Source organism: Haliotis rubra, unplaced genomic scaffold, assembly GCF_003918875.1.
Source record: "Haliotis rubra isolate DU_JTF1 unplaced genomic scaffold, ASM391887v1 Scf1050, whole genome shotgun sequence".
NCBI lineage: Eukaryota > Metazoa > Mollusca > Gastropoda > Lepetellida > Haliotidae > Haliotis > Haliotis rubra.
The window spans coordinates 20,123-36,282 of record NW_025764949.1 but is presented as its reverse complement, the minus strand read 5'-3'; the positions used below and the strand labels follow the sequence as shown (position 1 = coordinate 36,282).

The 16,160-nt window shown below is 42.0% G+C and overlaps 1 protein-coding gene across 2 annotated transcripts in view; it reads left to right on the top strand.

The window, feature by feature from the left end:
- LOC124276404 (condensin-2 complex subunit G2-like) overlaps positions 1-16,160 on the top strand; it is a 45,314-nt gene that overhangs the window by 10,427 nt on the left and 18,727 nt on the right. For both annotated transcript variants that reach the window (XM_046712048.1, XM_046712055.1), the window contains exons 10-16: positions 1,422-1,514; positions 2,034-2,147; positions 3,421-3,600; positions 10,150-10,302; positions 10,771-10,993; positions 14,729-14,901; positions 15,528-15,647. In XM_046712048.1, the coding sequence (XP_046568004.1) occupies positions 1,422-1,514; positions 2,034-2,147; positions 3,421-3,600; positions 10,150-10,302; positions 10,771-10,993; positions 14,729-14,901; positions 15,528-15,647 (1,056 nt within the window). The remainder of the gene's footprint in view (positions 1-1,421; positions 1,515-2,033; positions 2,148-3,420; positions 3,601-10,149; positions 10,303-10,770; positions 10,994-14,728; positions 14,902-15,527; positions 15,648-16,160) is intronic.

Here is a 16,160-nt window from a genome sequence, read left to right as displayed (position 1 = left end):
TAGTATGACCCCTACTGCCATTACATCTAGCATGAATCAAAACTTACTTCGTCAAGAGTAATCCTGCGACAACTATAAGGTCATTTGCATATTTTCCTTGCTAAAAATGTAACAAGGAAGTGACGTATTATGCGACTTCACCCTACACACGGCAGCAACTTGTATGGTACGTTTTAAGGCGGAAAAACAATTTCTTGTAACGTTATTGTTACCTTGTATCCAAATGAAAAGAAGTTTCAAATGTTTGGGTTAAAAACAAGATGATATAATTAATGTGAATGAAATTCCTAAATATTTTTTAATGATCAAACTATTTAGATTCGTTATTTGTCTTAGTAAAAGTTCCACCGTGTCATCTGCTTGTACCGCGTGCCATAGTAAGAAAATACCAATACCGCAATAATAGAGAGTTGCTTCAATTTCTGGGTCAAACGAGACAATCGGAATTGCCGCAATGGTATTAAACGAGTTGCGACTATGTGTCACATAATTTGTGACAGAAATGAAGATTAAACATCCGTCAACTGAAAATATATATAAAATGCTAAATGTCAGTAACCGTTCATAATCCCGATGGCGACAACATTAACTACCACGATAATAGAGGGTCCCATGATATGTGTTATCCTTAGTGTGGGTTATGAGTTGTTATCCTTAGTGTGGGTTATGAGTTGTTATACTGAGTGTGGGTTATACATTGTTGTACATGTACTTTGTGTAATAATATGTGTTATCCATAGTGTGGGTTGTAAGTTGTTATCCTTAGTGTGGGTTATGAGTTGTTATACTGAGTGTGGGTAATATGTGTTATACATAGTGTGGGTTGTAAGTGTTATCCTTAGTGTGGGTTATGAGTTGTTATACTGAGTGTGGGTAATATGTGTGGGTTGTAAGTGTTATAATGAGTGTGGGTTATACGTTGTTGTAGATGTACTTTGTGTGGGTAATATGTGTTATACATAGTGTGGGTTATAAGTTGTTATCCTTAGTGTGGGTTATGAGTTGTTGTACATGTACTTTGTGTGGGTAATATGTGTTGTTAAACTAAGTGTGGGTTATAAGTTGTTATAGTGAGTGTGGGCTATAAGACCTAAAAAAAATGTTGTGGTTCCGATTACCCGACCGACCTTTGAATTCTGGTGCCGACCCTAAATTTTTTAGAGGTATGAATAAAATAAGCTTTCAGATACCATTGTTTTTGCCTGGCACTAACGGACATTGGTCATTCTGATAAAGAAAGTCGACATGATGGCCGCAAGCTTGATTGAATAAACAATTACACATTGATAAATGTGTTATTAGTTTGTACTTTACTTCTAAAAAAAATGTTAAAACCTTCCCACCCTAAATTTTTAAGAGGAGTAATCGGAACCACAACATGTTTTGTGTTTGGCCTAAGTTGTGTATATCTCCCCACTCAGTTGCTGCAGTACTTACACAACCAGAAGATACAGACAGGAGTTACTGATATGCTGCTGAAGCTGTACAACCCCATCCTGTGGAGGTCGCTCAATGTAAGTACCCACATCCTTGAGGGACGTATCTCAACAACTTGTGGCTAAGTTTAAATTCGCAATCCCTTGAAGGATGCATTATCACATCTGGAGGTGCTCAGATGAACATCCTTGAAGTAGCATCATTACTGGTGTCCCATTCATTACTGTGTGTAAGTAAACATAGGACTCTATATTTGTATGCACAACTTGACATAAGCATCAGAGGTACTGTGACAGTTACACAGGGATGCACCTGACTATCCCTTCAGCTGGAGGTATTTGGGCTCCTGTAAGACGTATCCTAACATTAACTAGAATTTCATGTTTTCAGGAGGTTGTCAATTGTTTTCACTAATTCTGCTAGTAAATGTCATACGTAATGTATGCAATACAAGAATGTAAGCAATACAATCTCTTAATCCAGAAATATTTTCCCATAAACAAAATTGATTGTAACAACATTTCCTTTGTCAGCTTAATGCTGCATGAGACACCCTGTATGCAGTTTAATAATTATTTGGGTCTTTGTCCCTGTAGGTACCTAACTGTGACGTGAGGGCAAATGCTACCTTCTTACTGTGTGATGTGTTCCCACTTACCTGCCCCATACAGAAGGATGAACTGATCAACAGACAGTGTGAAGCTTTGCTGGTAAGTGGCCAACAAAGGGGGAGAATTAGATGTTCAGAATTAAGGATACTTGGTTCCTTGAGAAGTTTTATCAAAGGACCTTCTTTGATCTTTAAACAGTGTGCAGTTTGCTTCCTGTTTTAGTCCATAATAATCTGTATGAATGCTCCTCAAAATGCATTCCTGTGGCTCGACATATCGCTGTGGAAGGCGTGTGTCGTATCCTGTAGAATCCTGTTGTATAACTAACCTGTTCCACTACAGACAGCCCTGTACGATGACTACCCCGTGGCTCGGCGTATCGCTGTGGAGGTTGTGTGTCACATCCTGTAGAACCCGTTTGTATAACTAACCTGTTCCCCTACAGACAGCCCTGTACGATGACTACCCCGTGGCTTGGCGTATCGCTGTGGAAGGTGTGTGTCACATCCTGTAGAACCCTGTTGTATAACTAACTTGTTCCCCTACAGACAGCCCTGTACGATGACTACCCTGTGGCTCGGCGTATCGCTGTGGAAGGTGTGTGTCACATCCTGTAGAACCCTGTTGTATAACTAACTTGTTCCCCTACAGACAGCCCTGTACGATGACTACCCTGTGGCTCGGCGTATCGCTGTGGAAGGTGTGTGTCGCATCCTGTAGAACCCTGTTGTATAACTAACTTGTTCCCCTACAGACGGCCCTGTACGATGACTACCCCCTGTCTCGGCGTATCGCTGTGGAAGGTGTGTGTCACATACTGTAGAACCCTGTTGTATAACTAACTTGTTCCCCTACAGACAGCCCTGTACGATGACTACCCTGTGGCTTGGAGTATTGCTGTGGAGGATGTGTGTCACATACTGTAGAACCCTGTTGTATAACTAACTTGCTCCCCTACAGACAGCCCTGTACAATGACTACCCCGTGGCTCGACATATCGCTGTGGAAGGTGTGTGTCGCATCCTGTAGAACCCTGTTGTATAACTAACTTGTTCCCCTACAGACTGCCCTGTACGATGACTACCCTGTGGCTCGGCGTATCGCTGTGGAAGGTGTGTGTCGCATCCTGTAGAACCCTGTTGTATAACTAACTTGTTCCCCTACAGACTGCCCTGTATGATGACTACCCTGTGGCTCGGCGTATCGCTGTGGAAGGTGTGTGTCGCATCCTGTAGAACCCTGTTGTATAACTAACTTGTTCCCCTGCAGACGGCCCTGTACGATGACTACCCCGTTGCTCTGCGTATCGCTGTGGAAGGTGTGTGTCGCATCCTGTAGAACCGTGTTGTATAACTAACTTGTTCCCCTACAGACTGCCCTGTATGATGACTACCCCGTGGCTCGGCGTATCGCTGTGGAAGGTGTGTGTCGCATCATGTCCAGCTACTGGGAGCTCCTGCCCAACCTCACCATCAAGATGTTCATCACCAAGCTGCTCCAGGACCATCTCAATGATGCCAACTCTGCTGAAGTCCGCCTTAGTGTAGTTCGGGTGAGTGTCACAATGGCCATTAGCATCATCAAGGAACAGTTCCCATGGAGACTGCAGATTAGTATATCGGTAAACCCCAGCACCCTTGCTTTTAGTACAAGGTGACTTAATGGATTGGGTGCCTACCGATTACATTCAAAGGCATGGAATGCTCATGGTTATTAATCACTAATAATTTGGCCCAGACTTACTTGTTTACATCCCTCAGTTCAGTGGCTGGCATACTGCTTCACTTTGCCTTTATCAACAAATTCTATTTGTTCAGCCTAGGAAGATAATGGAAGCCTGCCATGTTTATATACAATGGGGTTAACTCTAAATTCTTTTTGTGTCCTCTACTGACAGGGTTATATATACTATAGATATGTACTCTTCAGAGTTATATATACTAATTTTTAATCTTATCCTATCTCACGTCTTGTACTCTTTCTCTTCAATTCGACCTGCTGAGTGGAAACGAACTGCCAATAAAATCCTAGGCCTCTTTTGTCCATTCGCCCGTGTATCCATGCTGCCCCCTTATAAGGACGCCTGGGGTAACTGCTGGGAAGCATGGAGCTACCTGCTCACGTGACCACCTCTCCCTAGTCATTCCCTTTCTTGTCGCACTGATGGTGTGGACGTATGCTGCAAACTATAAGATTTTCTGAATTCACTTCCATTCCTTTCAAGATGGGAAAAACTGACAATTCCTCAAGGAAGAGGAAGTTTTGACACAATGCAACAAGAAGTTTTCAACTGCAGAGCCTCATACGTCTTGTGTTGATTGTGTGGGGTTTTGCACCTGGGCACGGTTGCGACCAATGTAAACACCTAAATGACTAGGCTTTCGCGGCATACAAGAGGGTAGGCTCCTATCATCTCGCTGAGAGGGACTTCCTGGAGAATACGGCACTTCCCCTTCCAAGAAGGCCAAGAAGCACTGCCCTGCTAAGATAGCTCATTGTTCCCTCACACCTGCCTCTGGGAGGGAGGATTTTCTGGAAGTCTCCCCGGACTCCCATTTATCTGAAAACCTTTGTCGTCTCCTGCGCCCGAATGAGACGTCATCTGTCCATTCTAATGCATCTCGTGTTGTTGTGATGGATCAGTCATCAAATCTGGAGAAGACTTCCAATTCAAAGATCTCAGGACCAGCATGTTGTCTTCTCATCCGGTAAACTCCCCTACTGATTCGGGTGAATCCATCCTTGAAGGATGTCTTGCCAGTCCCTGGTCAGTCTCATTTGTCGAATCAGACGGACTTCAGTACTGATTTACTGCCTCTTCATTCTCCTCTCCCTCATGCTCATCTGGAGAACATTAGTGATTCGTCCAATCAAGTTAGTTCTCCTAATTTCCAGTCATCTGGGATCACTCCTGGTGTGCCGAATTTTGCTGCTTCGAGGGATCACTCCCATTTGTTTGATTGATGGAGTTCGTCGCACCGCTCTCATTCAACAGATCATCCCTGTTTGACGAATCGCCATGGTTCTTCAGATCCTGCTAGCGCTACGGGTTGCCATGGATTAACTTTGCCTACTCATCTTAGGCCGTCTATTGCTATGACCTTCACAGACTCTGCACCTACGGGCACTCTGGCTCCAGCGGCATGACCTCAGATTATTCCGGCGTCATGGGACTCCTCTCAGGACAACCCAACTGCGTCTGTGCCCAATTTAGATATGATGATTCGTGCGATCACAGCCGCCTGGTCTCACATGCAGCCACCTACCCATTCGACGTATGTAGCTCCTAGTTCGGCAGATGAACGCCCATGTGTTTCGTCGCATGCATCCTAAGGCACTGTCACCCGTTTGTTCCACTGAACCGCCTTCGCCTGGCTACTTGGACGAAGTCTCTACCCCGGAGGGTAGTTTCGATATGGTGGAGCCTGCTCATTTTTTGGCTTGGATCGTAGATAAGCTGCATCTACCAAGGAGTACATCTGTGAATGACTTACCCAGCTCCTATACTATTCTGAATTGGGATGTGGCCTCAATCACCTTTCTGCCTAGAGCCTGCATATCTCAGATGACGACTTCATTGGATGATGCATTTAGAAGTCTGAAACAGCTTAAGGACAGATTTAATTCACTGAGGTTCTTATCACTTACGCATTCTCATGGTTTCTCCAAGCTCGTGGTAGAGCCGCTGGTTGACGAGGCGCACCATGTGCTGATATCGGCACCATGTGCTGACCCTTCCTAATCGAGGATCATGAGTTAGCTCACCTGGACACTGCCACCGCCTGCAGAGCCGATGTCCTTTTGGATGCACTCTACGATTCTTTGAACTTACACACACACACACACACACACAGAGGCGCTTTTGGCGATCCGAGACAGTCTTCTCTTCACATGCGAGACCTCTCTCTTACTGACGTCCAGGGACTTATGCAGTTTGGACCCTTCTGCTTGGACAGCAGTTGTCATCAGCCCAACAAGCGCAAATGAGGGACTTGTTCAGATGAGGAACTTGTTCAAAAGTTTGAACTTTATGTCTCTCTTTTGTTCTTTTTCCTTATGGGTATAGATCTACAGGTTTGCTAGGGCCAGATTAAGGTCCACAGAGGCTTTCATTTAACTGAGGGCCTTCAGAGGTGTAAATCTATGACTAGGCAAGTTACTTGTCCTAAAGTTCGTTTAGTTCTGCTCCTAATTAAGTCTGACCACATCCTTAACTAAGCTTATGAAGGCTCGCGAGGGTCATTTGATGATGTCACCACGTTTAGTGCTTTCGAGTCATTTTGAGCATTCATCAGTCACGATGGGAGTGGTCTTGAAACATAGGCTGGCCAGATGCCCAAAGGATTTCTGGGGAGAGCCGTGACTAGACAAGCTTACTAGGGTCCTTTCGTCGAAGCTGCGGCTGAACAAGTAATCTCACTGGGAGTCATGCTTAGGAGTCATGCTTAGGAGGCCTTCTGGAGAGCCATGACAAGCATATCTATAGTTGACTTTGTATAGGCTATACAGTTGTTAGCAGCGTTAGCTATTCACACTGTCCTGACCAGAGTAATCTGCGCCTGCCGTCTGACCGTGAGATAAATACAAGACGTGAGAAAGGATGAGTTTAAAAATTTGGAAATTTTAACAATAAATTGTATATTTATATACTTATCCTATCTCACACAATGGATGCCCGCCCCGGCCTCTCCACTACTCAGATTATAACATTGCTCCAAGAACGAGGATAACTAGGGACAGGTCGTCACGTGAGCAGGTAGTGGAGCGTGCTGCATGCTTCCCAGGAGTTATCCCAGACATCCTTATAAGGGGGCAGCATGGCGTGCACAGATGAATGGACAAGTGATGCCATGGATTTTATTTGCAGTTCATTTCCACTCAGCAGGCTGAATTGAAGAGAGAGAGTGCAAGACTTGAGATAGAATAAGTTTATAAGTATACAATCTATAGTTAAAATTTCTGATGCCCACTAACAGGGATATATACTACCGGGTATGTGTCCTCCAATAAGATGGTTAGATATACTATGTGTCCTCCACTAAGATGGTTAGATATACTATGTGTCCTCCACTAAGATGGTTTGATATACTATGTGTCCTCCACTAAGATGGTATGATATATTATGTGTCCTCCACTAAGATGGTTAGATGTACTATGTGTCCTCCACTAAGATGGTTTGATATATTATGTGCCCTCGACTAAGATGGTTTGATATACTATGTGTCCTCCACTAAGATGGTTAGATATACTATGTGCCCTCTACTAAGATGGTTTGATATACTATGTGTCCTCCACTAAGATGGTTTGATATATTATGTGTCCTCCACTAAGATGGTTTGATATACTATGTGTCCTCCACTAAGATGGTTTGATATATTATGTGTCCTCCACTAAGATGGTTTGATATACTATGTGTCCTCCACTAAGATGGTTAGATATACTATGTGCCCTCGACTAAGATGGTTTGATATATTATGTGTCCTCCACTAAGATGGTTTGATATACTATGTGTCCTCCACTAAGGTGGTTAGATATAGTATGTGTCCTCCACTAAGGTGGTTAGATATACTATGTGTCCTCCACTAAGATGGTTAGATGTACTATGTGTCCTCCACTAAGATGGTTAGATATACTATGTGCCCTCCAATAAGATGGTTAGATATACTATGTGTCCTCACTAAGCTGGTTAGATATACTATGTGTCCTACACTAAGATGGTTAGATGTACTATGTGTCCTCCAATGAGATGGTTTGATATACTATGTGTCCTCACTAAGATGGTTTGATATACTATGTGCCCTCCACTAAGATGGTTAGATATACTATGTGTCCTCCAATAAGATGGTTTGATATACTATGTGTCCTACTCTAAGATGGTTAGATATACTATGTGTCCTCACTAAGATGGTTAGATATACTATGTGTCCTCCACTGACTAGGTTAGATATACTATGTGTCCTCCACAAAGATGGTTAGATATACTATGTGTCCTACACTAAGATGGTTAGATGTACTATGTGTCCTCCACTGACTAGGTTAGATATACTATGTGTCCTCCACTGAGATGGTTAGATATACTATGTGCCCTCCACTAAAATGGTTTGATATACTATGTGTCCTCCACTGACTAGGTTAGATATACTATGTGCCATCCACTAAGATGGTTAGATATACTATGTGTCCTCCAATAAGATGGCTAGATATACTATGTGTCCTCCACTGACTAGGTTAAATATACTATGTGTCCTCCACTAAGATGGTTAGATATACTATGTGCCATCCACTAAGATGCTTAAATATACTATGTGTTCACCACTAAGATGGTTAGATATACTATGTGTCCTCCATTGACAAGGTTAGATATGCTATGTGTCCTCCACTAAGATGGTTAGATATATTATGTGTCCTCCACTAAGATGGTTAAATATACTATGTGTCCTCCAATAAGATGGCTAGATATACCATGTGTCCTCTACTAAGATGGTTAGATATACTGTGTCCTCCACTGACTAGGTTAGATATACTATGTGTCCTCCACTAAGATGGTTAGATATATTATGTGTCCTCCACTAAGATGGTTAGATATACTGTGTGCCCTCCACTAAGATGGTTTGATATACTGTAAACGTACTTATTTTCGCGTGGTGCAATTTTCGCGGAATTGACAGTTTAGACTACTTCGCGCGGTCAATTATTCGCGCAATCAGTAATTGCCGGAACTGCCAGCTGTCTCTTTGGCCGCCACTAATAGCAGTGAAAACAAACAGAGTGGCTTAACCTGTCAGGCGGCGCTTATTGCTTACTTACCGGAAATCCCTATCTGAGCGATATGCTAGTACACAGTAACCCGTTTACTCCCGGAAGAGATGAAAAACACATCAGTCTTATGTTCCGAATTCTGACGATCTGACGAATTAACTAATACTGTATATGAAGCTTTTTGTGATTTCAAACAAGCCGGGTTGTTGTGAATGAGATGATTGAGTGTTAAGTTACTATTCGCTTCATGATGATACGTTTGTATCTAAATGAATAAATAAAATACTGCTGTATTATTTCTTTCCGAGTCGTTTCATGGTAATCTGTTTTGTATCAAACCATCTGTCATGTGACCAATTTCCATGGCGGCCACAACACACATTGCCGTTTTCACTAATTCGGCGATGGGATTTGGCACATTATTTAATTACATTTTGGGAAATCCATTACAGCGACAGTTAAGTATGATTGTTTATGCTACTATCAGTCGTCATTTTAAGATTCCCGTAGATTTCTGTCTTCAAACTTGATGTGTTATGGTTTATTCGCGGTGTATAAATTTTTCGGCTAAAATGTTTTTCTTTGGCGAAAAAATAAAACCTGCGCGAAATATACTACGTTTACAGTACTATGTGTCCTCCATTGACAAGGTTAGATATGCTATGTGTCCTCCACTAAGATGGTTAGATATATTATGTGTCCTCCACTAAGATGGTTAGATATACTGTGTCCTCCACTAAGCTGGTTAGATATACTATGTGTCCTCCACTAAGATGGTTAGATATACTATGTGCCCTCCACTAAGATGGTTTGATATACTATGTGTCCTCCATTGACAAGGTTAGATATACTGTGTCCTCCACTAAGATGGTTAGATATATTATGTGTCCTCCACTAAGATGGTTAGATATACTATGTGTCCTCCACTAAGATGGTTAGATATACTATGTGTCCTCCACTAAGATTGTTTGATATACTATGTGTCTTCCACTAAGCTGGTTAGATATACTATGTGTCCTCCACTAAGATGGTTAGATATACTATGTGCCCTCCACTAAGATGGTTTGATATACTATGTGTCCTCCATTGACAAGGTTAGATATACTGTGTCCTCCACTAAGATGGTTAGATATATTATGTGTCCTCCACTAAGATGGTTAGATATACTGTGTGCCCTCCACTAAGATGGTTTGATATACTATGTGCCATCCACTTAGATGGTTAGATATACTGTGTGCCCTCCACTAAGATGGTTAGATATACTATGTGTCCTCCATTGACAAGGTTAGATATACTATGTCTCCTCCTCTAAGATGGTTTGATATACTATGTCCATTGGCAGGGTCTGACTGATCTCCTGGACAACCATCTGTGTCACCCGCTGCTGAAGCAGGTGCTGCCCACAATGAGAGACCATGTCCATGATATGTCCGAGTCTGTCAGGAAAGCCATGATGGACCTTCTTCTCAAGGTCAAGAAAATCCGAGCAATCAAGGTATATATACTGCTTCTATACTACACAACTTATAATGTATATACATGGATATTTCTTAATATCACATACAGCACAGTATTAGCTGGACACAAGGAAACTGTAATACAGACAACTGAGAATGTGTATTGCTCGGCAGTCTACATGTAATGGTATGTTGTCAAAATATGTGTTTTTCATTGGTTTTATCAAATGTATTAAAATCTTCCTAGCAGAGGTAATGACATGGTTGATACATGTCATTATATCCCAATAGCATAGATCAATGCTCATTGTATTAATCACTGGATTTTCTGGTCCAGGCTTGAATGTTTACAGACTACCATCCTGTAGCTTGACAAATTCTGTGTACAGTATGAAGTCAATTATTCTATTAAAACGAGTCTATTAATGTTAAAAGTTAGGTCTTGAGAAGGACTTTCGAGATGACTTGTTTTGAAAACTGATATCCATCCTTTGTCCATCCTGTAGTTCTGGACGATCGTGCCAGTGGAGCACCTGCTAGCGAGACTGAAGGAGGACTCTGCTGCTGTGTGTAAGAAGATCGTCAAGCTCCTCATCAACAGTTACATGCCGCTTGAACAGACCACAGAGGAGAAGATTTCCCGGCTCACTCACCTCATCAAGGAGGACGCAGGGGCAGCCAGGAAGTTCTTCCAGTATGCACCCACTGAACTCAAGTTTGAGGAATCAGGTACCCCAGAATCTTACACTTACCTGACCCTCCTGTCTGTACCTGTTCTGTTGTTTCAGTGAAGTACCTGACTCTACTGTCTACCTGTTCTATTGTTTCAGTGAAGTACCTGACCCCACTGTCTACCTGTTCTATTGTTTCAGTGAAGTACCTGACTCTACTGTCTACCTGTTATATTGTTTCAGTGAAGTACCTGACCCCACTGTCTACCTGTTCTATTGTTTCAGTGAAGTACCTGACCCCACTGTCTACCTGTTCTATTGTTTCAGTGAAGTACCTGACCCTCCTGTCTGTACCTGTTCCATTGCTTCAGTGAAGTACCTGACTCTACTGTCTGTACCTGTTCTATTGTTTCAGTGAAGTACCTGACTCTACTGTCTACCTGTTCTATTGTTTCAGTGAAGTACCTGACTCTACTGTCTACCTGTTCTATTGTTTCAGTGAAGTACCTCACTCTACTGTCTACCTGTTCTATTGTTTCAGTGAAGTACCTGACTTTACTGTCTACCTGTTCTATTGCTTCAGTGAAGTACCTGACCCTCCTGTCTGTACCTGTTCTATTGTTTCAGTGAAGTACCTGACTCTACTGTCTACCTGTCCTATTGTTTCAGTGAAGTACCTGACTTCACTGTCTACCTGTCCTATTGCTTCAGTGAAGTACCTGACCCCACTGTCTACCTGTTCTATTGTTTCAGTGAAGTACCTGACTCCACTGTCTACCTGTTCTATTGTTTCAGTGAAGTACCTGACCCCACTGTCTACCTGTTCTATTATTTCAGTGAAGTACCTGACTCTACTGTCTACCTGTTCTATTGTTTCAGTGAAGTACCTGACTCCACTGTCTACCTGTTCTATTGTTTCAGTGAAGTACCTGACTCTACTGTCTACCTGTTCTATTGTTTCAGTGAAGTACCTGACTCCACTGTCTACCTGTTCTATTGTTTCAGTGAAGTACCTGACTCCACTGTCTACCCGTTCTATTGTTTCAGTGAAGTACCTGACTTCACTGTCTACCTGTTCTATTGTTTCAGTGAAGTACCTGACCCCACTGTCTACCTGTTCTATTGTTTCAGTGAAGAACCTGACTCCACTGTCTACCTGTTCTATTGTTTCAGTGAAGTACCTGACTCCACTGTCTACCTGTTCTATTGTTTCAGTGAAGTACCTGACTTTACTGTCTACCTGTTCTATTGCTTCAGTGAAGTACCTGACCCTCCTGTCTGTACCTGTTCTATTGTTTCAGTGAAGTACCTGACTCTACTGTCTACCTGTTCTATTGCTTCAGTGAAGTACCTGACCCTCCTGTCTGTACCTGTTCTTTTGTTTCAGTGAAGTACCTGACTCTACTGTCTACCTGTTCTATTGTTTCAGTGAAGTACCTGACTTTACTGTCTACCTGTTCTATTGCTTCAGTGAAGTACCTGACCCTCCTGTCTGTACCTGTTCTATTGTTTCAGTGAAGTACCTGACTTTACTGTCTACCTGTTCTATTGCTTCAGTGAAGTACCTGACCCTCCTGTCTGTACCTGTTCTATTGTTTCAGTGAAGTACCTGACTCTACTGTCTACCTGTTCTATTGTTTCAGTGAAGTACCTGACCCTCCTGTCTGTACCTGTTCTATTGTTTCAGTGAAGTACCTGACCCTCCTGTCTGTACCTGTTCTATTGTTTCAGTGAAGTACCTGACTCCACTGTCTACCTGTTCTATTGTTTCAGTGAAGTACCTGACTCCACTGTCTACCTGTTCTATTGTTTCAGTGAAGTACCTGACTCTACTGTCTACCTGTTCTATTGTTTCAGTGAAGAACCTGACTCCACTGTCTACCTGTTCTATTGTTTCAGTGAAGTACCTGACTCTACTGTCTACCTGTTCTATTGTTTCAGTGAAGAACCTGACTCCACTGTCTACCTGTTCTATTGTTTCAGTGAAGTACCTGACTCTACTGTCTACCTGTTCTATTGTTTCAGTAAAGAACCTGACTCCACTGTCTACCTGTTCTATTGTTTCAGTGAAGTACCTCACTCTGCTGTCTACCTGTTCTATTGTTTCAGTGAAGAACCTGACTCCACTGTCTACCTGTTCTATTGTTTCAGTGAAGTACCTCACTCTGCTGTCTACCTGTTCTATTGTTTCAGTGAAGAACCTGACTCCACTGTCTACCTGTTCTATTGTTTCAGTGAAGTACCTCACTCTGCTGTCTACCTGTTCTATTGTTTCAGTGAAGAACCTGACTCCACTGTCTACCTGTTCTATTGTTTCAGTGAAGTACCTCACTCTGCTGTCTACCTGTTCTATTGTTTCAGTGAAGAACCTGACTCCACTGTCTACCTGTTCTATTGTTTCAGTGAAGTACCTGACCCTCCTGTCTGTACCTGTTCTATTGTTTCAGCGAAGTACCTGACCCTCCTGTCTGTACCTGTTCTATTGTTTCAGTGAAGTACCTGACTCCACTGTCTACCTGTTCTATTGTTTCAGTGAAGTACCTGACTCCACTGTCTACCTGTTCTATTGTTTCAGTGAAGTACCTGACTCTACTGTCTACCTGTTCTATTGTTTCAGTGAAGAACCTGACTCCACTGTCTACCTGTTCTATTGTTTCAGTGAAGTACCTGACTCTACTGTCTACCTGTTCTATTGTTTCAGTGAAGAACCTGACTCCACTGTCTACCTGTTCTATTGTTTCAGTGAAGTACCTGACTCTACTGTCTACCTGTTCTATTGTTTCAGTAAAGAACCTGACTCCACTGTCTACCTGTTCTATTGTTTCAGTGAAGTACCTCACTCTGCTGTCTACCTGTTCTATTGTTTCAGTGAAGAACCTGACTCCACTGTCTACCTGTTCTATTGTTTCAGTGAAGTACCTCACTCTGCTGTCTACCTGTTCTATTGTTTCAGTGAAGAACCTGACTCCACTGTCTACCTGTTCTATTGTTTCAGTGAAGTACCTCACTCTGCTGTCTACCTGTTCTATTGTTTCAGTGAAGAACCTGACTCCACTGTCTACCTGTTCTATTGTTTCAGTGAAGTACCTCACTCTGCTGTCTACCTGTTCTATTGTTTCAGTGAAGAACCTGACTCCACTGTCTACCTGTTCTATTGTTTCAGTGAAGAACCTGACTCCACTGTCTACCTGTTCTATTGTTTCAGTGAAGAACCTGACTCCACTGTCTACCTGTTCTATTGTTTCAGTGAAGTACCTGACTCCACTGTCTACCTGTTCTATTGTTTCAGTGAAGTACCTGACTCCACTGTCTACCTGTTCTATTGTTTCAGTGAAGTACCTGACTCTGCTGTCTACCTGTTCTATTGTTTCAGTGAAGTACCTGACTCCACTGTCTACCTGTTCTATTGTTTCAGTGAAGTACCTGACTCTGCTGTCTACCTGTTCTATTGTTTCAGTGAAGTACCTGACTCTGCTGTCTACCTGTTCTATTGTTTCAGTGAAGTACCTCACTCTACTGTCTACCTGTTCTATTGTTTCAGTGAAGTACCTGACTCTGCTGTCTACCTGTTCTATTGTTTCAGTGAAGTACCTCACTCTGCTGTCTACCTGTTCTATTGTTTCAGTGAAGTACCTGACTCTACTGTCTACCTGTTCTATTGTTTCAGTGAAGTACCTGACTCTACTGTCTACCTGTCCTGTTGTTTCAGTGAAGTACCTGACCCCACTGTCTACCTGTTCTATTGTTTCAGTGAAGTACCTGACCCCACTGTCTACCTGTTCCATTGTTTCAGTGAAGTACCTGACTCTGCTGTCGCGTGTGATGCTGGTTCTGATCAAAAGAAACCATGCTGAGAACTCAAATGAGAATCACAATGAAAGCACTGCCAGCTCTGCCAATGACAGTAATGCCAACATCACCAATTCCACTAATGTGACCAGAGATGACAGCAGTAATCAAAACACTGTATGTATTGTCATTCTATCAGTTCAGTCACAAGAACATTCGTTAACATTCACAAAACCCACCTGGTCACTCACTCACTCATTCAATTCCCGCTTATGATGTGAAACAGATTTTTTACCTGAATTACACCTTTGTAAAACTCTTGATAAAATGTGTTCATTTACAAGGGTTCTCATGTAAAAGCCAGAGCCTGTTATTGAGTCATAATTGTGATTTTGAGGCTGAATGTATTGTGTGTTTTATCATAGAATCTTTGCATGTCTACAGGTCTCTTCTATCAAAAAAAACTTTCAGTCTAAAAATATTAACCCTGAACAACGATACATAAACCTTATATCCATACTTTTATGCAATAACCAAATGTTGATACTAATCGCAAGATAGTTTAGACAGACTGTGGAGGCTGATGTGTTTTGATTGAAATGTTCAACTTTGCAGCCTTTCAAATTCATGCTAATCCGCTAGCCTTAAATGTTAAACTGTGCTGTGTGAAAAAAACCAAAGCTTATGAAAGCTGTTATACAGAACCAGTTCTTTGAACGCTTAAAGGTTCAATGTGCTGATAGACTGGAACCTAATAAAACCAGCCGAATGTCCCAGATACTGTGAATGTGTTATGATTCCAGGAGGCAGGAAGTGATGACGATGAAGAGCAAGAGCTGAGCCTGAAGAACTCGGAGATCATGATGGGTCTCATAGAGGCCATGTACCTCATGTGGGATGCCATCTCTAAACAGTTACACACGGTCAGTTTTAATATCAATGGTTGCATTTGGAAGATCATAAACATTTATGTTGTATGTTCTGATAAATACACTGAAAATTATGGAAGGTTGTTAATTGATATTTTCTCTCTAATTTCAGGACGTGCACAATGTCTTTTGTAACAAAATGTCTAGGGAAGTTTGTAATTTGTTTTCTATCGACCTGTATGCATACAGCTTGTGAATGTGTTTACTCAAAATACAAGCAATGTTTAACCTTAAAGTACTTATAACTCTGTTTATTAAAGTAGTCATTAGCTAAGAACATTCTAGTTTAAAGTTGTTTTGTGTGAGCCTTGTGTTTCCCCAAACCTGAAGTGATGTCTTTAAACTTAAACAATTCTGAGTAAAGTTGTAAGAGCCATAAAACATTCTGTATTAAACTTTTCCTGCATCAGACATGTTTGACAGAAGCAGACTTGACATTTTCATACTGGTAAATACTTTAGAACAGAGTTCTCCAATCTCCTGTTGAAATCTTGACATATACAATAT